This window comes from Drosophila montana, unplaced genomic scaffold (genome assembly GCF_035044405.1).
Source record: "Drosophila montana isolate Dmon_TW-CO22-7 unplaced genomic scaffold, ASM3504440v1 contig_3213_1, whole genome shotgun sequence".
Taxonomy (NCBI): Eukaryota; Metazoa; Arthropoda; class Insecta; order Diptera; family Drosophilidae; genus Drosophila; species Drosophila montana.
This window is the reverse complement of record NW_026998093.1, coordinates 1,501,241-1,525,452: the sequence shown is the minus strand read 5'-3', so window position 1 is coordinate 1,525,452 and position 24,212 is coordinate 1,501,241. Positions and strand designations below refer to the sequence as shown.

General features: G+C 39.5%; 3 protein-coding genes across 5 annotated transcripts in view; 1 reads left to right on the top strand and 2 right to left on the bottom strand.

Annotated features, from left to right (window-relative positions):
- rgn (regeneration) overlaps positions 1-24,212 on the top strand; it is a 53,155-nt gene that overhangs the window by 7,688 nt on the left and 21,255 nt on the right. The gene's annotated exons all lie outside the window — the stretch shown is intronic.
- LOC135432751 (uncharacterized) overlaps positions 1-24,212 on the bottom strand; it is a 61,752-nt gene that overhangs the window by 25,358 nt on the left and 12,182 nt on the right. The window lies entirely within an intron of this gene.
- sa (spermatocyte arrest) lies at positions 21,866-23,268 on the bottom strand. Its single transcript, XM_064688525.1, has 5 exons — positions 23,019-23,268; positions 22,492-22,956; positions 22,317-22,427; positions 21,998-22,250; positions 21,866-21,948 (listed from the first exon to the last, which is right to left on the bottom strand). The coding sequence occupies exons 1-4, from the start codon at positions 23,131-23,133 to the stop codon at positions 22,027-22,029; spliced, it is 915 nt and encodes a 304-aa protein (XP_064544595.1). The 5' UTR covers positions 23,134-23,268; the 3' UTR covers positions 21,866-21,948; positions 21,998-22,026.

Below are 24,212 nucleotides of genomic sequence, written 5' to 3'. Positions count from 1 at the left end.
TCGCAGAGCAAAGTTCATTCATCCTAGCAGCTTAAAACAAGCTTCTAGTGTTTTAGCCACTTTATTGTTTTATTTTGTTTTGCTGGCAAACTATCAACTAATTAATTGATTTACTTTTCTTGCTCTTCGGCGCTTTTTGCAACACTTAATTAAGTGTTACACTTGACTACTCGTAAATCTTTCTGGGTCATTGTTGCTCAGTTACGAGTATTCTGGACTAATTTATGTGGTTGTTGTGTTTGTTGTTGTTGTTGCATTTGTTGTTTCGCCAGATAACAGGCAAGTGGAGTCTGGCAAATAGATAAGATAAACGCGCTGATAGCAACGAATATCGTTGTACCAAAAGTTGCTCAGACATAAAAATAAAGTCAACTTGTTGACCAAGTTAGTCAATTCAATAAATACGGCAGCCGAACTGCTACGGAAGCATCATCATCATTATTAACATCCATCCACGCCATTACGATTCGCATCGTTTTGCATATTTATAGCATTTGTCAGCGCCCAGACCCTGTCATGCCATAGAATTTATAATGCGCCCGCCCGTCGCCCTCCTTTGGTCGCCTTTGGCAATGGAGTATTACATCATTAATTCAATGAACCAAACTCATCAAGTGGCCCCACGCTGACAGTTGAGGAACAGTAAAACTCAGCGCTTTGTCTGTGATTAATTTCTGTTGAACTTTTCTCATTTTTTTTTTGGACGCTTTTTAAAAAAATACTTTGACGCCTTGTAAACCATAAACGCGTTTTGCATTTCTCGCCCAAAATAAAAACTATAGCACTTTTAAGATTTAGGAAAAGACGTTTATGGACATTTGACGTCAAAGCGCGTATTTGGTCGAGTTGATTATAAATTGGGAAGCTGCCGAAACCTGTCGGGCGACAGTTCTCAAGAAAGCCCAAAAACCAGAGGCAGAGAGAGCATTAGAGTATTATGACTATATCAAGCGGCTTGTAACGCCTTAAGGCAGATTAAAACAACATAAACCATTTTTATGACTGGAAGTAAAAACAAAATAATGAGTAGATAGCCTTTTGTTGCGGCCTAACTAGAGCTGCGCTTAAACCAGTTTACAATTCGAACCATTTGTTTTGACAATTTACTTAGTTTAAGTTTCTAATTTATTTAAAAGCGCTTCTATAATTTATTTCATTTATTGCCTTGCTAAAATTTTTGTTATGTATACAAACTTCGACTGGTTGAGCGCCAAATTTTATTTATTTTTTGTTATTTGGCTTCGGTTTTCATGCGTGATCGCTTATCACGACGTCGAGACAGTTCATCGGCGCGGCTTTGGTCTGGTTTCAGTTCTGGTTACCAAAAGTTGTCGCCTGCCATGGTTATGTTTGTTGCTTTAGTTTGTTTTTTTTTTTTTTTGGCGTCAGACCTGATCTTGAATTTCGCATGCCAGGCGCATAAAGTTTAAGGTTTTTTGTATGGCTTTTCGATTTAACTGTTGATGTCGTAAGATTGTTTACTGGTTTCTTGGTCTCTTTTTTTTAAAACCTAAGCTCATTGACAATGGGTGAAAAGGGTGTACTGGTTTTGTGCATATGTATGCAACAGGCGGAAGGAAGGATATATTCTTGGTCAGGATCAATAGCCCAGTCGATCTAGTCTGTCCGTCCGTCCGAATATATGAACGCGCTGATCTCAGAACCTGTAAGAACGGAGCCCGCGCAGCACGAATTTGTCGTTCCGATAAACGACAACTTTTCGCATTTCGAAGCAATCGATAAAAGTCTATATGGACATTCAGTTTTTTTCAGCGAATCTCTTAGGCTTTAGTCTATCTAGAGTCACCAAATTTGAAATGTTACTTCTATAATAGTGCATACAGATCAAGTATCTTGTATTGTATAGCTACCGCCATCCTACGCCTCCCAGCGCGAGCTGCATTTGGTGTTGATAGCAAAAGGTTCAGGGTATCGCGAAGTCGAGCAGCCCGACTAGAGCACTCTTACTTGTGTTTTTTTGCATTTATGCTCTTTTCTTTCACGAACCGCATATTTGATTTAGGGCTCAGCTTGATTCTTTTTGCATTTTGAGCATGTTTCAATCACTTCTCTCTCTTTTTCTCTCTTGGCTTTTCCCCACTAGTTTTTGGCTCAAGCACACCCAAATCATACAACATTTTTATGGTTTAAAGGAATTTTTAAACTGCTTAATTGAATTTTTGGCAACGCTTTCATTTGTATTGAGAGTGTGTGTTTGCAATTATAATGCCGCCAGCTTAGCTGGGTGCACATAAAAACATATTTTATGGTCTAAGTTTGAAATTTGCACAATTTTGTGTTGGGTTTTTTTTTAAACACTTTCTGAAGGTGTGCTGCTGTGCAATAAATAATTTAATTTATGTGCCACAAAGTGTGAACAATAATAAAAGAATTTGCTGAACAAGTCAAGCCTGTGAATATTAAAAAGCTCCGAAATTAAATAGCTACCCCAAAGAAATTACCCAAGGCCTGAATACGAACTGCTAAAGTAGGGAGTAAAGCGGAGATTAGAATTAAGTTTAAAATAAACATATTACTCTAGACAATTATTCAATTTTTATTGCTAAGGCTTCATATTATGATAAACCTAATAAAATACAAGAAAACTTCTGCCCAAAAAAATGTCAGCCTTAAGCTAAAAAAAATATGACAACAGTTTCTGCTAGCTTAAAGCTGTCGGGATATGTTGGTTATATAACAGGCTAGGCCTGGCTGGTTTCAATACAAAATTAATGTACATTTAATATGTTTTAAATTTGCATTAGACCATACCAAAAAATAAGCAACAAATTTCCGGCACATATTGGCGTCGGTTTCATGCCATAAATCTTTTGGCCAGAATTAGGGAAATTGTTTTATAGCCGGTTCTTGGTTTGCTTTATGGTTTGCCCCGCCCCCGCCACACACACAATGGAAGGCTGTGTCTGCCACGCCCACCATCGAAACCAATATCAAATTGAAAATTCCATTTAGAGATATTTAGTTCAGCGGTTGATTGTCATTCGCAATTAACATATTCTTTTTACCTAATTTGATGTCAAATTTATTTGACTCGATTATTAAATTAACATTTTGAAATCGATTTGCGACGAGCCAAATGGCAGGTTAATTAAATTGAAATATATGTATTTGCAAATTAGTCGAGAGAAAGGGAAGGTTAGCTTTAAGCCAAGTCAAACGCTCGCAGCTGCAGATTTGCATTTTTAATGCAATTTCTTAGAGGACGCCCTCGCACGAAAATTACAGTGAAATTTAGCTGAGAGGGAAAGTAACAAAGGCAGCAGGATGTGCCACAAACAAGAAGCTACAATAGAAAATAAAAATGTTAAGAAACTGAAATATGTGCGACGGAATTTCACTTTTCCATTGTATACCCTGTATGCCGAACGAGCATATTATTTGTCTGCTGCACTTACATAACATTTCCATTGCAAGCAGCATAGTTTTGGCTTGGTTATCCTACTTTTCTTTTGCTTACAGGGTATTTTTAAAAACCCTACGCTTCGTGCAGCTTTCGCTTCTTTTTAAATTGTACTCTTCTTTTCGCTATTGTTGCGCGTTTATTTTTGTAAGTTTTACTTATTTGCTTTGTGCAGCTGCTACAGTAATCTAGCCTTTGTCTGGGCCCCCGCCCACTGCACTCTCTACGCCCTGATCTTACCCCTCTGCGTGGCCCCTCTGACTACAGGGTAATCCTCTGCAAAAGTCGCGACATTTTCAAGTTGTACGCTGACTTGTCACAGATTTGCGCATTGTTTTGCGTTGCCAAAGTCATTTGTTGTCTGTTGCTGTGGGAACTTTGAGTGGAATACTTCTAGAACGGAACGAAATAGAATCTTCAGAGTGGCAGCGCTTAATTTGAATTTGTTTGGCAAAGTGACAGCCAAAAAAAAAAAAAAAAAATTAATGCACATTTATTCAAGTTGAAGACATTGAACTGAAGGCACTTTGACTGAAAGTAAGACCTAATTGAAACGAAATGCATACGATTATACAGCTGTCGATGGATATACAAAGGCCATGTCGAACATAACTCTCTATTCTAAGAAACTAAAAGTGTAACTAATTGTTAACATTAGACTGCATGTTTTAGCTTAAGACATACGCATTCAGCTGAAAAACTAACTCAATGCAATTTATCTCTTTTTTATTCTCTTTATAGGTGAGCTTCATACTATAACTCTGGGAACTTGGGTAACTAACCAAGCAAATACGCGTAATTCAACTCAATTTATCTGTGTGCATAAAAAACAAGCCCCAAACCTACAGACAAATGGTACAATTTTCCGTAGAACAGCAACAACAACAATTACAACTAAAACAAGCAGCCAGAAGCAACAAGAAAAATAGCCAACATTTTTGTCGGCTCGCAAAAAAAAAGGAACAAGAAATATATTTGTATATATATATATATGTGTTCATATAGAAGAAAATTCCAACATTTGATACAAACAAAAATGTGTGCTGTACGCCTGGGCTGGCAAAATATTTGCTTGTTGATTTTTGATCCAACGCGCGGCACAACAGTGCGTATGTGTAATGCACAGCACATATAGTGCATACGCCGCGTGCAGCACGCGCAATTAAGCAAAACAAAATGCGAACGTAGAGTTTCAATAAAATAAAAATAAAACAAGCAAGTCGAGATTACTTTGATACGCCGAAGATTAAATACCCTTGTAGACATTTTCCTTGAGATTTTATAGAAATGTGAGAATAGTGAAATTCGTGAATGCTAAGTTTGATGTAAAGATCTTGGAAAACAGCATATTTTGCCACCTAATTTTCGACCGATCGTTTCTATATGATATAGTGGTCCGATAAAGATAAGTTTTGGCATATATTTAGGGAGCATAGTGAAAGTGATTAATGCAAGGTTTAGCCACGATATCTTGACATACAAAAATGTTTTTCATATAAGATCTACAATTTCCTATGTCGACTATATTATATGGCGTTACGATGTTAATAAGATTTTGCATATATATGAGAAGCATTGTAAAACTAATAAATGCCGAGTTTGGTCAATTTATATTGTTCAACAAGTAAGTTTTCTGTACAATAACCTGCTTCTCAAGACGATATCTTTAAAACTGAGAGACTAGTTTTCATAGAAAAAGACAGACCGACATTGCAATATCAACTCGGCTGTTGATGCCGATCTAGAATATAAATACTTTCTGGAGTCGAAGAAGTCTTCTTCTATGCGTTACACATTGCATCACAAAATTAAAATACCCTCCACAAGAGTATAAAAAATAAGCCCGAAAGCCAGCCAAAAAAAATGAAAGACGAACGCAAAATCCGCATTTTATTTGCCAGCCTCGACGACGGCGTGTGCATAATAAATAAATTTTAGAGTTGTGCGATAATTATTAAACAACAGCAACAAAATGCACATATGCGACCGGCGTGGGGAGGGGCGAGGCGGGCCGGCGCGTTGGCAAAATCAAACACTTGACCATAATCAGTCAATCAGCCGGCGAACGGGAACGCCGCCGGCGTATCGCTAATGAAGTTGTTGCGTTTATTTGTCGTGCGGCATCAGCCCACGCATATTAATAAAATGTTGCAGTTGCAGCAGTTGTTGTTGCGGCTGTTGTTGCAGTTGAAATTACAGTCACTCGGCTAGCCAGAATTGGTCGGAGCCAATTAGGCGCATCGATTTGGTTCGCCTGCTTAGCTCAGACGCAGGCCACATGTCGCACGGATAATTTGGTACACGGGCCGAGCAAATAATCGGGGCATATAAATGCACGTTCGTGTGTGTGTATATATGTGCACATGTGCAGCTAACAAGCTGTGAAAACAGTTTATGCAGCTGCAATTTGCCATTTTTGAAGCTAACCAGCCGATTGGTAAATAAATTTGAGCTAATTTAGCGGCCAGAATATTCGATTTACTAAATTAAAATGCGGTGTTGACAGCTAAAATATGTTTAAATTAATATTTTAGCAAATTTAAATTAATAATTCCACAAATTAGCTTATGTTTGCAATCAATTACGACTCATTTAAAATATTTTATTAGCTTGCACTTTCAATTATCTATATCTGCCACTAGGCATTAGATATATCTAACAATTCCCATTTGATTCCTTTTGCCTAATAAATTTGAACACTCAAGCTTTAGATCATCTTTAGATTTAGTAGATTTCCTGTTGATAGCATAGCATGCCAAGTATTTATAGTCTCTAGAGATGATCTAGACAATTGCTAATGGATGGCACAGATATCATGCATACAAATACCATATTCATATACAATCAACTATGTGCGGCTGACCCAGTTGGCGTAAGTGCTGTTGCTGGTCACCGTAGTGTGTGTGTGTGTGTGTGTACGGTGTGTGTGTGTGTGGTGGGGTCAACAACGCTGTGGCACTCAATACACGAAGTGTGCGAGCCGCCGACGCACGCACAAAGCACTACAAAACTATATGTTTGAATAATAATAATATATATGCGCATATGTTTGTAGTCGTATACATTAATATGGAAAATTGTTGAAATGGCCGAACAGGTTGTCGAGTGCTTGCAGGTGCTTAAAGCCACCGCCAATGCCACTTGGCGGCGACAAAGGTGGGGCTAAGAACGTGTAACAGGATGTGCGCCTGCCGCAGAGGTACAAAATAAAACAACTCTAACTGCTCCAGTTGGCTGGGCTCAACTAACAGTTACCCTCAACCTTACAAGCATTCCAAACCCTTTTCCAAACAAATATATGTATATACATCTGCATACTGTATGCTGGATGGAAAAGGAAAAATGCTTTTCCAATTAACTTCATTATTTATTGCTCAAGCCTGATGTAACACTCAGGTGTCTGCATATAACAAAGCCCAAGGCTATACCTCCGGAAATGTACAAAAACTTTTATCGAAATGGAGCTATTGATTATTTTATATAAAAACTCCATTTGCAATTCGATGTCTGTTATAGTCCCTGTTTCTGTTATAGTCTCTGACAGACGAACATAGCCAGATCGACTTGGATATCCATGCTGAACAAGAAGACTTATGCTTTATTGTCTCGAAGAAACCTCCTGCTGCCTGTTACATACATGTGCACGTACCCCTATACCCTTTTTACACCTTTAAAATGCGTACAGGGTATATAAAAACAACACAATGCAAAGCAAACGAGAACAAGGATACGCTTGTTAGCAGCGGAAGTGGCAAGTAAAGACAATTCCTAATATTGTTGTTGCTGCTGCTGTTGTTGTTGTTTCTACTTTTGTTGTTGCTGTTGTTTCTACTTTTGTTGTTGCTGTTGTAGCACTTTGTAATTACAACGTTTAACGCGACTTTTGTTGCCGCTTTTGTTGCTGCAGCAGCTGGCGCCTCCTTTAGCCCTGTTTAATTGGGTCACGTGTAACGCATTTTGGCGCTTATTCAAATTGCTGAAAGATGTTTTGCCTACGGCATTGCCTTTAGCCACTTAATTGACTTCCACTGCCGCTGCCGCTGCTGCTGCTGTTGTTTTAGCTGCACCTGCAACTGCAGCACGGGGCAACAACTCAATTAGCTTGCCAGCAGCAGCCCCTGGGCAAAGGCAATGCTGCAGCACTTTCGCACTGCATAATTTGTGGGTCAAATTTTTAACTATAAATTGCATTCAAATGCAATTAAAATGAAGCTTTGTTTGCTCAGTTAACAAATAGACTGCATTGGCTGTCTTGCAGAGCAGAGTTTAAAGGGGCTTAAGAAAGTTAAGCTCTTTACTTAATGTCCAGACAAAGCATTGAAGTAAATTGTTTATTTTTTGAGGTATATCCTGATTTTAAGTATAACAGAGCTCGTTTGAAAAATATCCTGTGTTTTTTATAGGCAAAGCAGCATTATCTTATGCTCACTTTTCGCAGCTTAAGAGCATACCCCTTGCCTATCGAGCTGCAGGGTATACTCGTAACTTAATAATCAAGAAATACGGACAACAATTCCTTATTTCAGTTTTCATGCTCACTTGCCTGGCTGCTTGCTCAACCTCATTCTCTCTCTCTCTCTCTCAAGCTCACTCTCTCCCTCTCTCTCTCTCTCGCTTTCTCCACCCTCTCTTCCACCAAATTATCTGCCCAAAAAACAAAACGAACCGTGCAAAATGCTCAACGTTGTCGACGTTCCTTCAATTTGATTAAGTTCAATTTGGGCAACTTTCTCAGTTGCCACGCCCACCGGCTAGAGCAGAGAGGTCGCCTTATTTTCAACTCAACTTTCGCAGTTAACTTGAACAACATAAAAATGAAAATAAATAAAAGAACAGAAATGTTGGCCCAACTTTGTCGCCGTGGTAGAAATTGTGATTCCATTAGGAAAACGTCTGCGACTCGACTCGAATGCCATTTAAGTTTTGGTGACATTTATTTGGTCTCAAATGTGTGTATGTTTATCTATGTGTGTATTGGTGCCTATGTGTGTGTGTGTGTGTGTGTAAGTGCGTATTGGTGTGTGCTATGAGTGAGACGTGTCAAAGACACTGCAAAAGCAGCAGAGGCAGGCAATGGGAACTGAGCTGATTTGCATTGACAATATAATTATAATAAGTAGAACTGCCGGCAAATACAAATTGTAATGGAAATGGAAATTGGAAATTTTATCAAACGTGCTGTTCACGAGGGTGGCAACACGGGTGGCACGTATTTTCATGAATTCTATTTTGAGCTATTTTCAAATTCATTAGATGCTTGTGTAAAACATATTCCTTTGCACAAAGTTTATAAACTTAACCGTATTTCGAGCCTATGAACTGCCGCTAAAAGTGGTTGCGAATTATAAACCAGAACATGTTTCCTTAATGAATATAAGGTCAAATATGAAGTAAGCCCAAATTAAATCACTTACATTTACTTAAAAATATATATTATAGAATATTTGCAACTTACAAACTTGTGAAACTGCCCTCCAGGCACTTGGGGGAAAATAAATCATGGCACATTTTTGGACAAGCTACTTACCCACCCAAAGACACACACACACACACACACACACACAGACACACACACACACACACAGTGAGACACGCCCACGCTTGGACGACCACAACTGAATGCATATGAATTTTGCATTTGCAATTGAATCGAAATCCATAGATATTTTGTGCCTGGACTATTAAATCAATTAAATGCCATGAATATTTCAATTTTGCAATTTTGCTTTCACAATGCACATGAAATATTTTTGAGTGTAATAACGACAAATTGAACTCTGGTTGCAAATGGGAGTTCAATCCGCATCCAGCTTACCCACGGCCAGACAACAATTGCAGCACACTCAAACTAATCAGTTGTTTCAATATTTGCCCAAGGCTTGCCGGTAGGGAAGGGTCAATGGATGCAGGCTTCACTCACGGTCAGGAAACGGAAACGGACGGCAGGCGGAAGCGAAGCGTGCAACCAGTTATGAACTGATTTGTATCCCATATACTGCGATAAGGGAGAACAAGCGCTCGGCCCCATTTTGCCAAGTTTAAGCTAATTGATTTTCTCACACTCTCCGCTAAAAATCTACGTCCTTTAGCAATTCAAGTGCGATTTTTCTTTAGCAATTTTAATGGCCTGTCGCTGTTGCTTTTGTCTTACGCTTGTTTTTTTTACCCTTGCAGAGGGTATTATAATTTTGTGTCGACTTTTGTGCCGTCTGCAAACTCCTAAGGTATATATATATATATATATATATATTGTATATCATACGATCGTTTAGAAGTTGGGTTCATATATGAAAAACATTTTGCTTTTTAAGCTTTCTTAATCAAACTTGGCTTTAACCATGCTCCCTTTAAACAAGCAAAATCTTATCAACATTTAAGAACTATATTATGTAGTTTTAAAGGAAGAATCATTCAGAAATAAAGCTTTATATAAACCACATCCAAAGTCATATGTATTTATATATCTACCAGAGTATTTAATCATCGGCATGCCGGTTCCTGTTTCCGCTGTTGATTTAAATGGATTCGCATAAAATACGGCTAATTAAAACTTATGAAGCCCAACATTAACAAAAAAAAAAAAACCAAGAAAATCTGAGAAACGCAAAAAGTGCTGCAAAGGAAGTGTTTGCATTAAAAGCAAAATTCATTTGACTGCTAAGAAAAAGAACAAAAAAAAACCTATTGAATTTTCATGAGCCCAAACAAAAAAGTAAAGAACTTTTTCCAAAGGCAAACGGTGAAACCAAAGACTGCATTGAGACAGATAGCAAATGGTCGCTTAGTTGGGAAAAAAAAAGCGTATTTAATTTGTTTTCATTGGATTTTCAGAGATTTTCTATTATATTTATTATTTTCTAGATATTCTGATAATGAGCTAAATTCTTAGGGCTGATTTCTTATTTAACGTAAAGAAGCTTTATGAAATTCAAGCCACGTTTTCACATTTTTCATTTGAGCCATAAATACTCGCCCAATAGCCGGCTTGAAAGCTTTTTCCTTGCGTTTCTTGACCTTTTTAAAGTACATTCATATTCGTTTTTGCATTTTCTTGTAGAGCATAAATAAAATTTAAAACATGCTGAAATGAAATCCGCTACCCAGGACGCGGCTGTGCAAATGAGCAATAATAAAGCCAAAAACTCTTGGCTGTTAATGTTTGCGCATTAAAATAAAAAGCTCAACGTCCAAGCACACACAGACACAGACACACACAGCCACACACCCACACACACACACACGTGCAGAAGAACCCAAAAGGCAGCGAAGTAAAATGTGAAAAAACTGAATTCATAAATTGGGACAGCAAAAATGTTGTGGGGTGTTAACCACTCCTGGGATGCTGTGGACGGCCCTCTGGGCACATGGTCCAGTAGCTTTTTTAGCCTGGCCATAAAGCATAATCAAGTTGCAGTGACGAGCACAGCTGCCCCGCCAAATAAGCCCTGAGAGCACCCACCTTAGCGCCGCTTATTCTCTCTAAATGTTTATTTCAAAAGGTTGTCCAAAATGCTTGCATTTAAAGGCATCCGCTTCCCAGTTGAGATGTGAACATCTCTAGGATTCTCGGATTTGGCCGCGTGTGTGGCTTGAATGTCTTGGCTGGCCATTTACATAAACATGCTTGATACGCGTGCCCCGGCTGTACGAGGAAGGGGGCCCGTCCCATGTACTCGACGCTATTTTGTGTAGATTATAATGCGTATATACAAATTGCGGGCGTGCATAAATATCAAATACTTACGAGCTCGCCCATAAAAATCAATTCAGATTGGCCAACATGCTGTTGGGCAAAGTGTTCTTGTGTGGCTGACAGGGGCGGGGTCGGGGTCGGGGTCGGGGGGGGCATCAGTGGCTGTGGCCACAACCAGACTCTGACGTAGTCGCAGCGCTGCTTTTTGTTTATTTGCATTTCCTGCCCAAGCTACGGAAGTTCACATCTCAGTCAGTCCGACAGACAGCCAGAGATTTGGATAGGGTCGGGGGTTGTCATTAACCCAGCCGACTCTGTGCCGCAGAGTTATTTATTTTACTGCTACCATGTGCCCCCCTCCACATTAAGACTTTCACGCACAACGTTGCCAACGTTTGTCAGTGTTACCAGTTTCTTTGATACCCTGTAGCTGGTGAAAATGAGTATACTAGATTTGTGCAAGTGTATGTAACATGCAGAAAGATGCATTTCCGATCCCATAAAAGATATATATTGAATATTATGTCGTTATTGAAAACTACGAAAAGTATATCATTAGAACAATTTTTTTCTATCGATAAATATCGATTTTTAAATATGGCTTTACTAACATAACTCGAAGACTATGAGAGCTAGTGTATCATGTTTTCGATATCTCCTCACATTCCTATTATATTGATAAATATCGATCTTAAAACATGGTTATGAGAGCAAGTTGCACCAAACTTGGTATGTAGCTTCTCGTAGATGCCATCTTAAAGCCCTAAAAGTTTAAGCTTGTGATGGCAGATCAACGCTGGAGACAGGGTAACTACTCAGCGAGCAGTCCCGTCTGGAGCGTGATTTATTTATTTTATTTTTTTGTTTGCTTCACTTTGAGCTAATCATCAAAGGTTGTTCCCATCATAGGGGCCTCATTAAATGCGCCGCTTTAATTTTCTTTTTCTTATATATGTAAGTACTCAGGCCTGTCTCTCGCATAACTGGCCTATATGTAGAAGACTTTGACGCCAAACGTTGGGTGACTAGTTTTTATTTGTGATTTGCTCATCACAGGTTTTCCTTGTCATAAAGAAAAGTCATTAAAAATAGTCTAAATATATCGTAATATATCGTACGTGGTGGTGATGATATCAACATTGTTTATGAAACTATAATTTAGGAACAGGCATAAATAAATAGAAACAAATACACAAATTTTCGTCGATTAATGCTCATGTTGACAATAAAAACAGCAAATGTAGCATTTAAATTGTTTTTATATGAAATGTGTGAAAATGAATAAATGTTCTTTTAGCTTTTTGGTTTATACAATTTAACTTGACTTTATGCAATTTCGTCAGTTTCTATTTTGAATTTGTAAGAAATGCTCAAACCAACTGCCAAACACTTTGCGCAATACATTTTTCCAAGATTTTCATATTTGGCAAACTAAGTAGGAAAATGTCTGAGTGTATAAGCTAATGTATCTGGCTGCTATATAAAATCTCTCGAACAGATAAGCTTGAGGCATTTTCACCATAATTCAGTCGGTTAATTGGTTCACACTCTCAGAGTCGCCAGCTAGAGAAACAGTTTCTCGTTTTTCCTTTTCTTTCCGTTTATTTTATTTTTGTTTGCGTGTATGAAATAAGAAGCGTGCCAATTTTGCTTGGCAATATTCCTAGGCTATTTTCTTTGCCTTTATTTTTAACACAAAATTAGTCATCCGCTGGCGCACAAAAGCAATTTGAGTATTTTAGAATTTGTTCCATTGAATTTCAATTTAGTTAGAAGAAGAACACAAAAAAAAAACAAAGGGCAACCACTTGTTGCGACTGACAAAAGTTCAGAATTCGCTTTCATCTAATTGCTTATTAATTGTCTGTCCGGCAGCGCCTGACAAAACCCCAAACAGAGCTCTTAAGCTCCGAAGGCCAGGTGTATTATAGCAAGAATGTACATAAGGTGACAGTGAATTATGTCACAATATAGTCCAATAAATATATACCAAAAACTTAGACCTATATTGTCTGAAGTCCATGAGCTAATTTATGTGTCATACGACGGCAATATTGGACGACTTTTTTTGGCATGCTGTTGATTTATTGAGAGCAGGCCGCACAGCAATTTAATTAGCCACATTTGAAAAGTAGGTTAAGCGTTTAAGCATTATGTTTCCTTTATTTTTTATTTTTTGCGCTCTCTGTGCCGTAATTTATTTAATTTTTCATGCTATGTGTTGACACTTTAAAATAGGCCCATTTAACGATTGACTGACGAGCCGTTGAAATTTGCGTGCATTTTGTGTGAGTGCGAGTGTGTGTTAAAGGTTTTAAATTTCGCACAAAAAAAAATAACGTATCGTATACGAAATCGGGGCGAAATCTTGTTTAAAATTCAAACAGCGCTTTTTATGCTTGACAATATTTTTGTACAACAATTGACTGCACATTTGAATGTCAGAATTCCTTGTCACCTGCTGAGAGATGTGCGTGGGAAAATGCATTAAAAATTTTGTGACAGACATCACAGCAACTGTCAGAAAATCCTCCAGTGCAACTGGCAGCTGGGAGTCCGGCCAAAATTGGCCAGCTCGCAAGTGGAACTGATTGATGCGCTCTTCAAGATAATCTGCACCCAATTATATATTAAGGGACAGCTCCATTGGAACTTATTTTTTTGTTTAGGATTTAAGTTACTTTATACTTAAATTTAGTTTAATGAAATTCTAAAAGTTGTTCGTTAGAAAGCACGGAAGCAAACAATGTTTTTTTGATAAAAAGACATTTGGGGGAAATCCGCCTCAAAGTTTATTTATCCTAGGCCCAATCTTCAACCAATTTTGTTAGTTGCGATCTCAAATTTAGCCCATAACTTGTATATGAAAGTATTGTGTAGAGCTTACAATATTTTCAGTACAATAGGCATATATAAAATACAGCTTTAAATGTAATAACAGACATATTTATGACAAAGAAAGATATTAGCCAAAAGGGCAGAGAAATACCGAGCTTTTCAGTTTTTGGAGCTTTGCTTAGCGGATATCATAAATCAAAATGCTCTTCGCTTTGATTTGTAGCGCACTCAACATTGAAATATATCCATATTATTTTGATGCGTGAATGCTTTGCTTAATTTCCGATATATGCAATAGCCAGACACAAATAAAAAATGTGCAATAATTTGTATGCATTTAATGAAACAATTTAATTTTATTTCATGCAATTATTCAAATAAGTACAACTTATGTATTATAAAATTTAAATTGTTTAATATTTATAGCATTCCAATATTGATTATGCAATGCAATCGCAATATATTAAAAACGCATCAGAGAAATAAACTAATAAAGTGCGGCAGATAATTCGATTCAAATAAAATTCATAAATTCATAATAATAATGGTATCATGAAATATTGATAATTCAACATAAATGCAATTAACGAGACATTCACATTGCCGGAAAACTCTCAGCTGGAAAAATGGGACAGGTCATGTATAAATAACAGATTGCCCAGACATAGATAGATATAATAAAGAAACAAATTAAGCTGACAACTGACACAACACTTAAAACAATTTCAAGTTCATTCTTTTCAACAAAATGCGATATAATATTAGATACAAAAATATATATCCAAAAGGTCAAATGCAGGGTGGGTGACAAAGCTGCGAGCGTGAAAGTCTCGATGACATCGTATGAACGTGTGAGTGTGTGTGCGAGTGTATGTGTGTGCGGTTGTGTGTGTATTAGTGTGTGCATGTGAGTGCCCGGGGAGCAACTTAAATTGAATTCAAATTTTAGAACGTGCTGAGTCTGGTGTGGTAAGCAGTTGAGAGACTAAATGTCCTGCCCAGCAGATATGGAGAGCAGGAGAAGCCGTGCTGGTGCAGGGGAAGGGAATGCTACCAAAACGAAACTCTGGCTGTGCAATGGGAATTTGGCTGCACATGCACAGACGCATCATGTGTCTCGGTGGCATTGCGGTTTAAAAAGAAAAACACAACTTATTTCATGCCACAATGCAATGGCAACAAGGGAACGGACTGACAGGCACACGACACACACACACACACACGGCAAGTAAAAAATGGAAAAATTTTATAGAAGTGAAAGACTTTAAGAAAAGCTAGCCAATAGACAGCCCACTCACTCAATAAACTCATCGTTTGGCCGGCATTCGACGTTTTAATAATGATGCTGATGAAGATAATGATGATGATGATGATGATATAATTCGCAGAGCCAATGAACTGCACTGGGCTGGGCCCAGGTCATCGGGAAATCAAAATAAATACAAGAAACGGCGCGCCTCAGTTTAAATACCCTTTCAGACGTTCTTTTATGCAAAAGCTTAACGTTCAACCGATTTAGCCAATAGAAGCCAAATGATAAGATAGTCCGATATCGATAAGAAGCTCGCACATGTCAGGTTAATATCTCGAAAAACAATGAAGTTTTTCATGCAACAACTGAGAGAGACGTGTCACAAATTTCAGTACAAAAGCATGATACCCTGTGCAAGCGTAAAATAAAATCAACAAATTCTTGTGCCAAGCGACCAAGCGAAATGATATACAATGTTCGCATATAGGAAATCTGTCTACAAACTCATAAATATACTCGCATATATTCGGATATATGTATATGAATTGGGGAAAATGCATTTGAAAATGGGTTTTTTTTCTTTTAGCTTTATTGGCTGCTCATGACCTGCGGCAATAAAAATTGATGGTTGCCTGCGCCTAAGCAAGGGGCTGGGCGCACTTGTGATTTATACATGATGCCGCCGAACCGCTGCGGCAACATGTTGCCAGAGCACTGTCGTGAAATGTTGCTGCAACATCTAAGCGATTTGTTGGCGGTTGCCGCCGCTGACAGACGCGACTGCGTCTAATCTCAACAAGATGAAGCGTTTGGCCATATGGTAAAATATTTTCAAAGAGATTGCCAAATGCTGATTAGCTAAAAAGCGGCGCACGACTCGAAAAAAGGAGCAGCAAGCAGCCATTTGAAATTGATTAGAGCAGCCGCCAACGAGCGGGGGGGCAAGGGGTGAGGGCGAAGCGCGGTCTCGCATTATGACAGCGACTGGAGATAAGTGCAGCGATAGCGTCACAGCCCATTAGAGCAACCTACTTCTCCTGCAGCTCCTTCTGGCTGCATAGATCAGCGCCTGATTTGATTTCTTGTGTGCGCTCCCCGCGCTCCTGGCCACTTTCCAAAGTGAACGCCAACACACACAAACAATGAGTAACTGCCTGAAGAGTTGCATTGCGGAAATCAGCGTTGAATTGTTGCCATTTTCAAGTGGAGTTTGTCTGGCATTTGGTTGCTTTGCTCACCTTCAAGCGTTGCAATTCGAGCTGCTGCCAACTGCTGCTGTTACCAGATGCTTATCAGTTGCATTCGAGATGCAGCAGCAGAGGCAGCAACGCTTCCTTTTGTCTATGTTGCGCATGCGCTGCCCTTGTTCTTGATATCAGCTGTCTGAAGGCTGCTTTCACAGCAAGATTAAGTACCCTATGTTGCGCTGCAGCTGTCGGGTATTTGGGATTGGATGCATTGAGTACATGAGCTATTCTTTTTGCCTAAAAGAATTCTATATAATTTGAATTGTCAATTAAAGAGCTGCATAATATATAGACTGTTTGCTGTTAAATGTAAGGCATAAGGATTTTGTAAAATTCCACACGCAACTGTGGAAAATTGGTGGAAAATGGTTGCAAAAACTTTTTTTGCTTGCCATCTGATTGGCGACAACCTATTTCCAAAGATCTTTGAGAAAACTTAAGACGTGTTTCACACTTTTTGCAAAATCTATCTCTCTGAATGGAAAATGGATGAAAGAGAGACGCAACAAATTTTAGGAAAAAACGTGGCCTCAGCAAAACTAGGTAAAGTTTTGTAAAATTACACAACATATGCACATGAAATTTCAAAGTTTATACTAAAAGCACTTAACTTCTCTATTACATAAATATATTTTAGAAAATTTAAATATTTTTATTATATCACATGATTAAGAAAGCACCATTGCAGTCATCTATAGAGCATCTAGCAGTCAGTACACTCGGCGGCCTGCCTGTGCACTTGTTCATTTGTGATGTTAGGCGCCGCTTACACTATGCAACATGCCTTTGTTCTACTCACCTTACAGCTAGCTGCCTGCCAAGGCTGTCGCGTGAGATAACTGACTTAGCTGACTTCCTGCCACGACTTGGCCAAGGTATTGTTGTTCGGCGAGTGGCGGACGCAAATGGGCAGCTCAGTGGGCCAAAAGTAGTTGATGCCACTGCAGTTGCTCTTTGCACTTGTTATGATTATGAAATGCGAAACTTGGTCTGGTCTGACAAGGCAGCTCAGCTCAGCTCAGCACAGCATAGAATAATCAAAAACATAATGATCATCATGATAGCTATTTATTATTGCAAGTGTTTGCTTTTGTGTTTGCTTTGACAAAAGATAACAAACTGCTTGGAATGCGCACAATTGCAACGGGGCTAATGAGACAGCCCGCTGACGGAAGCAATGCTCGGACCCAGACGCTGAATAGTATCTCGAGCTGGAGATGTAGTCATCTTAGCCGATCCTCAAGCGCATTGTAATTGTCAAAGCTCAACTTGTACGGGTACTTTGAGATGTACGAGAGGCAATTGCAGTTGAAGCTGCACGCTGCACGCTGCACGCTTTGGCATAATAAAGACATTAGGTATTCAAAACATTCTCCAGTTCTCTCTCTCCCTCTCTCTCCCTCTTTGCCTCGTTTGTTCTCAGTGTGCTTCGGCAGCTCATTAATTCAATTGCATTGCATTTTCGTGGAAATTGCCGGCTGTGTTTCGTCTTAGGCAAATTTGCATTTCACTTGAGCGAATTGAAGGCAAGACAGGTGAGCTGGCTACACAATTGGGCTTCCTGCCACAGAGCCATGTTAGCTGCACTCCACGCGTAACTAATTGCTTTTGCCGTCGTCTATGAAATATGCAACAGGGTTGCAAGACAAAGTGCACAACATTCGCCAGATTGGCAACTCTGGACTCCGGGCAACTCAACTCAGACAGCAATCAAATTCAATCAATTTAATCAAGCAGAGCACACACACGCGCGCCGAGGCAGGTGGCACACGCGGCGTATGCGCAACGTGGCAGCTGCTTGTGGCGCCTCGTGTTAATTTTAACACGTAACACGCGCAAGCGATGCTAAAAATACATATCATGTACATGTATACAATAAATGTACTTTTATATAGCTGCCATAATATCGAGTAACAAACACACACCACACACACACACACAAAAGCAGCATACACTTTAACACGCACAGACATTTGATACACACACACGCTTAACTAGAGGAGAAAACTTGGCTAGCAGCAAGTTGCCTCTGAGCAGGACGGGCAGAGAGTTAGATCTGGGTCTGGGTCTGGGTCTGGGTCTGGGTCTGAGCTACATAATAAAGCAGCCATAAAGCAGCAGCAAAACGTGGAAATAACACGTACAAATGAACAGTTGTAGGGACAAAATACAGCGAACAGTGGTGGGCTATGCACAACTATTGTGTGCCCAAAAACAATATCGCCTCAATTTCGACAACTAAAATTTATGAGCTTCTAAATTACTTTGCAAAAAGAAGAAATTATTACATGTTAAATTGAATTTGTTTAAAAGTTTTGCAAGCTATTTATATTCGTAGATTTGCTTTGACATACGATTCACCTTCACATGTTGGCGAAATGTGGTCGAAAGGCTTTCTCTTGGCTCATTTGATTAGTTGAGTACAGCTGTTTGCTTGGCCATTTTGGCCATTTGGGAGACAGCGCCAAAGAAATTTGTAATTCCCAAGCGAAAGACAGAAAGTCAATGGCAAATTCTTATGCTAAACACGCGCGTGTCTGACGAGCGATTTGCTGGCGTTTTTCTGCTGCTGGTGGTGGTGCTGATGCTTCTTCTTCATCTACATGCTGGCTGTATGCATTAAAAAGCATACAAAATAATAAAAATACATGCACATAAATAACATGAGGCAGTCGAAGAAAAAAAGAAGAAGAAAACCAACGCAGGCAAAATAAAAATCAAATAAACCAAAGGGCAACAACAGCTGAAAGGCAACTTTAGGTTCGCTTTGGCATTTCAGACGCGAGGAAAATGCCAACAAAAGCCAGTCACAAAAGAAAAGTAAAGCTGAAGTAAAAATTCGCACACGCCTCGCAATTCTCAAGCCGTTGAGAGACGCGTGAACTTGAATTGATTTGCTTAGAGACTTTTCCCGGCACACACAGACACACAGACACGCACACACACACATGTACACATAATGCCGCTTGACAAGAGTTGAAACGACGTCATAATTATAACGAGCCGGCAATTTGTATAGCTGGGCACACTGACAACGGGGCGTATGAGCAGCCGAAACAACAAACAACATTTTTATGGCCAAACAACAGAGCGGTAAATTTTAAAGTGTATTTCGAGAGAAAAAGGTTAAATGCAACCGTAAAATGGCAGCCGAGAGAGAGAGAGAGAGAGGGGAGAGAGAGAGAGAACAAGGGAAGGAGAAAGAGTGCGTTGTGAGTTGACAGGGGAATTGTGATAAGGGGCGGCAAGATGGGGGAATGTGCGGCTCGGGAAAGATTTATGAAAAATTGGCTTTTGTTTGGCCAAGCGGGTCACAAACAAACAAGATAACATACACACACACACACACACACACACACACATGTTGTGTCTTCCTGTGTATGTGTGTGTGTGAGCCGAAATGAAAATGTAAGCTTTATGATGAAGTCGATTTTTTGCAAGCGAAAGGGTAAAAGTATAATAAATTCATTTGAATATAATCAAAATTTAAGCACTTATCGAAAGATCAAAAAATTATTGCTAGTAAAATTATTAACTAAATGCACGTGTGCCATAAAATGATTGAAGTAGAAAAATTATTTTTATTAACTATTAGTTGAGCGTCTCCAAATGGAACGAAGATAAAGGCTTGATTCTCAGCTCTTCCCTAAAAGTTCTACTCACGAATTTATAACACTTCTTAAACTAGCTTTAGAGCATTTGGTAGTCGTCTTTTGAATAATATTGCTTTACTTTTTTAGTTGTTTGTTTGTTTTTTTGTACTGTGTGCTATTGCATGTTTCCACTTCCGCTGTTTGTGTGTTTGTTTTTTATGCGTCTGTGCCTAAAAAAAAGCACAACTAAAATAAATAAATGAAACTACATGGCCTTAACTACGCCCACTGGCCTTGCCACAAAAAAAAAAAAAGAAGAAGAATTTTTTGGGCAAATCAAACTTGTGTCATAATTTTCAATTTATCTCAGCGGACCACAAAAGTTGACCATAAATAAACAGAAATGTTGCCGCTGGCGAACATGGGTTAAATTGGGTTAAAATGACAACCGAAACGGGCACAAGCCGCAAAATAAAAAATATCTATATACATATAGGCACATATAAATAGTAGAAAGAAAAAAAAGAATTTCTAATCTGGAGCAACAAATCATCGTCTAAACAAATTCCGAATTCATTTGTTGTTGGCCTTTCATTTGCGCCAGTTATTGCATATTTCGAATTTGGCTTTGGCTTTTAATGTGCTCCAGTCTTTATGAGGCATGTAGAAATTGTATTTCTCGTTTTTTGATTGTTTATGTTTATGCATTTTAATGCTGCAACAATAAGAAGAACAGCAACAACAACATTGAAATCGTTTTTGGCAAGTTTAACAAGAGGCGGCGCTTGGCAGCTGCCTCCTTTTGCATCATCAACTGCATTTGCAGCTGCAACTTGTGCCCTGGCACAATATCAAAGTCAAATAATGTCTGTGGTGTGCGTGTGTGTGTGTGTGAATGCTTTCAGCTGTTGCCAAATCAAATAATCAACGGAAACGTGTTGCAATCAAACCAAAAATACACAAACGCCTGTGCCACAAAATGTTGCAATAAAATAAAGGAAGGCATTGGCCCAAAATAGACAATAATTAGCAACGATTTTAGCCCAATTATGTGACTTTTTGGTATTCCATTTATTATTATTATTTTGTCAGCTAGTCAGTTAAGGCCCTTTAAGCCTTTAATACGACCACAGCATCTTGAGTCCGCGGCATCAAGTGCTCTAATCTCAAAATACTTGGCTCAAATAACTTGAGAGACACAAATAACTGCAACAGCCCGGGCACTTGCAAAAGTCGCGTGTAATCCAAACTCTTGAGTTCAAACATGGACAGGGAATCCTTTGCCCCCCCTCCCCCCCCCTTCCTGCCGCACCCATCCTCTCCCTTCGCTTCTAACACCCTGTGCACCTGGCATTTAAGCTACGTGAGGCGAAGTTCAACTCAAACTTGTTGAAAAATTGCAAAACGTTAATCAAAGTTAAGCGGCACGACGGAGACGCAGACGCAGCCGACGTCGACGTCAAAGTTAATTAAATTACAAAGTTATTTAATACTCTGGAATCGTTACCGTTAGCAGCCAGGAACAGGAGAAAACCAGGCAGGAATCAGGCAAGTGCTGCGCTTGCTACAGTAAAGCACTTTGAACTTTGGCCACCACCTCACCTCACCTCACCTCGCCTCACCTGTTGGCCCTTGATGCGAGGCGTTGGATGAAGGCAATTGGAAACCCCTCGAAAACGTGTGTCAGTTTTTAACGAAATGTAATTGAAATAAATTAAATTGCTTGCACTGCAGAAGCTGCAGGGAATCAATCAACTGATATGAACTGGACACAAAAATGAACACTCCCAACGAGTCAAGCGGAAAGTTCATATTTATTAAGGGCAGCTCGAACGATATCGATTCCAGTTAAAGGGTTTATAGTTTATCGTCTATCAATGCCAAATAAGATCTTAAAAGTTATGCTAGAAGATAAATACTAAACTATTGCTTATCGAAAATATTACTTCACACCTAAAATTAGAGTTAATTTTTAGAAGTTCTCACGATGAGGATTCGTCATCGTCATTTAAGTTGGGCAGCTGCCAATCGTCCTCGTCATCGTATTCGTTATCCTCACGCTCCCGATCATGATCATGCTCCTGATCACGATCGTCATCCGCATCATCATCATTTTCTTCTGATTCATTTTCATTATTGTCTTCCTCGACGGATTGATTATACTCGCTTTTATCTCGCGGCTTCTTCATAAAGGGATTGTTTCGTGCTACAATTATTGGGGAATATTCAATATAAACAAATTTCTAGCTTGGAATAGACACTGCCCCCTCACCCCTCTCATTGGGCGGCTCATTGAACTCGTAGATATCCACATCGAACACCTCATCGCGCGGCATTAATGCCGTTAAGTAGGCCGGCTTTTTGGGCACATTCACATCGAGCACTATCTGACCCGAACGGAATTGTTAGCAAATGTCGAGGATTAGCTGCTGCTGCCGGTGACTCACCCATGAATTCTGTGCCGCGCTGCGGCTCAATAAATAGCGAAGTAGCCGGCCTTGTGCGCAGGTAGTACCTATTGAGCGCCCTCTGGGTGCTCAGCTGCAGCTCGGCACGACGTTGCCGCTCCGAGACGTAACCACGATCCGTGACAATGTCCATCATGGTGTTCTTGTAGGTGTGCACACCTGGAAAGGGCGGCATATATTTGGGTATGTGGCGGCCGCTGCGCAAGCCACGCGACTGATTGATATCCAGCTGCGGACTCTGGTGTATATCCTCGTCGCGCGTCTCCACCGGGCTAAATCTGATGGGCGCAGGCTGCGTCTCTGCGCTGCTATCACGCAGCTCCCGCAAACCACGGACGTCAATGTCCAGCACTCGGAACGTGCGCTCCACGTCAAAGTAACAGGGCGTGGAGCGGCCCGCATGACAGGCGGCATTCGAGGTGGTCACCGCAATGTCACGCAGTCCTGCAAGTGTCTGTCTTTAGCTGATAAGGAGCACTGGAGGGCACTGGCATGCAGTTACTCACTGTAGCGCATCAGCACGACCAGCTTATCGTGCACCAGCTTGTTCTCCGTATTGCAGTCCTTTTGCATAAGCATTTGGTCCATCACTTGGCCCAGTATCTCCTCGTAGGGATTCATTTATTGGAATCTGATTGAAGGCAAGCAAATCAATTGATTTGACAAGCTGTCAGCAACTTTGCTGTCCCGTCATTTGACAGTGTTGAGTAAGTGTCCAATTTTATTCTTTTCGGAGCTGCCACAGCAACTGCAGCTTTTCCCAACCCATTTTACTTTAGTTTTCCATTGGAATTTCCATAGCCAGCCTTTGGCTTCTGTTGTCTGTTTAACCCCTTAACATGTTTGCATAATCTTTCCATAATGCTGCACACAATCAGCGCCCGTTTCGCTCGCTGAGCCAATGCCAACAATTAGCCAGCGATTCGAGACGTTTCCCCGCCCAAAAACTAATTAAAATATTTTCGCTTGACGATCGCGACAAACTGCACACAGACACGCAGACACACACACACGCACATAATGAACTTATTTAACGTGTTTTCATTTACGTGAATATTTGTGTTTACGTTTACGTATCTCGCAACGCTCTTAATGAGTTATGCAAATATTTGTTGCTGAATCAATTTTCTGGAAAACAAACGCAGCAACTGCTCCCAAGTAACATCATATCTCGGGACGAGACAAGCGACAAGAGACATTCAACTTTAAAGAACCGTAGCGAAAATACACTTAAATCAATAAAGAATCATTTAGAAAATGTAGACCAAAATTTAGATAATGCTATGCATAATTTCTTATTGTAAAAATAAATATTAATAATTGACTTCAGGTTTTATTAGCACGAATATATTAAATACTTAATGCAGGATATATATAAAAAAAGAAGAAAATTCTCATATATAGTTGAGTACTTACAGAATATAGCGTAGTTTGTAAAGAGTTTGTTCTCTCAAAGAATACATAAGTATTTAATCCTTTCACCGAATGACTCTGCAGTTCACCTTTTCAGCAGCAGCTTACCCTTTATATAGTATGTTCTTAAACCGTTTAGGAATTACAAATGCCTTAATTTTAATAAAGAACTACTTTTTAGCAAATTAACTTTATAAATAAAAGTAATTTCTCACTTATAAAATAAGTAGTTACGGTTATCACAATGAATGACACCTCATCATCAGCTCACCCTTTATGTGGTATGC

Bases quoted from the DNA above. Each gene is read 5' to 3' on its own strand.
- sa (XM_064688525.1), bottom strand. From the start codon at position 23,133: ATGAATCCCTACGAGGAGATACTGGGCCAAGTGATGGACCAAATGCTT. The intron at 22,428-22,491 runs GTGAGTCACCGG...CGGGTCAGATAG, and splicing joins GCGCGGCACAGAATTCATGG to TGCTCGATGTGAATGTGCCC. The intron at 22,251-22,316 runs GTGAGGGGGCAG...CAATAATTGTAG, and splicing joins TGAGCCGCCCAATGAGAGGG to CACGAAACAATCCCTTTATG.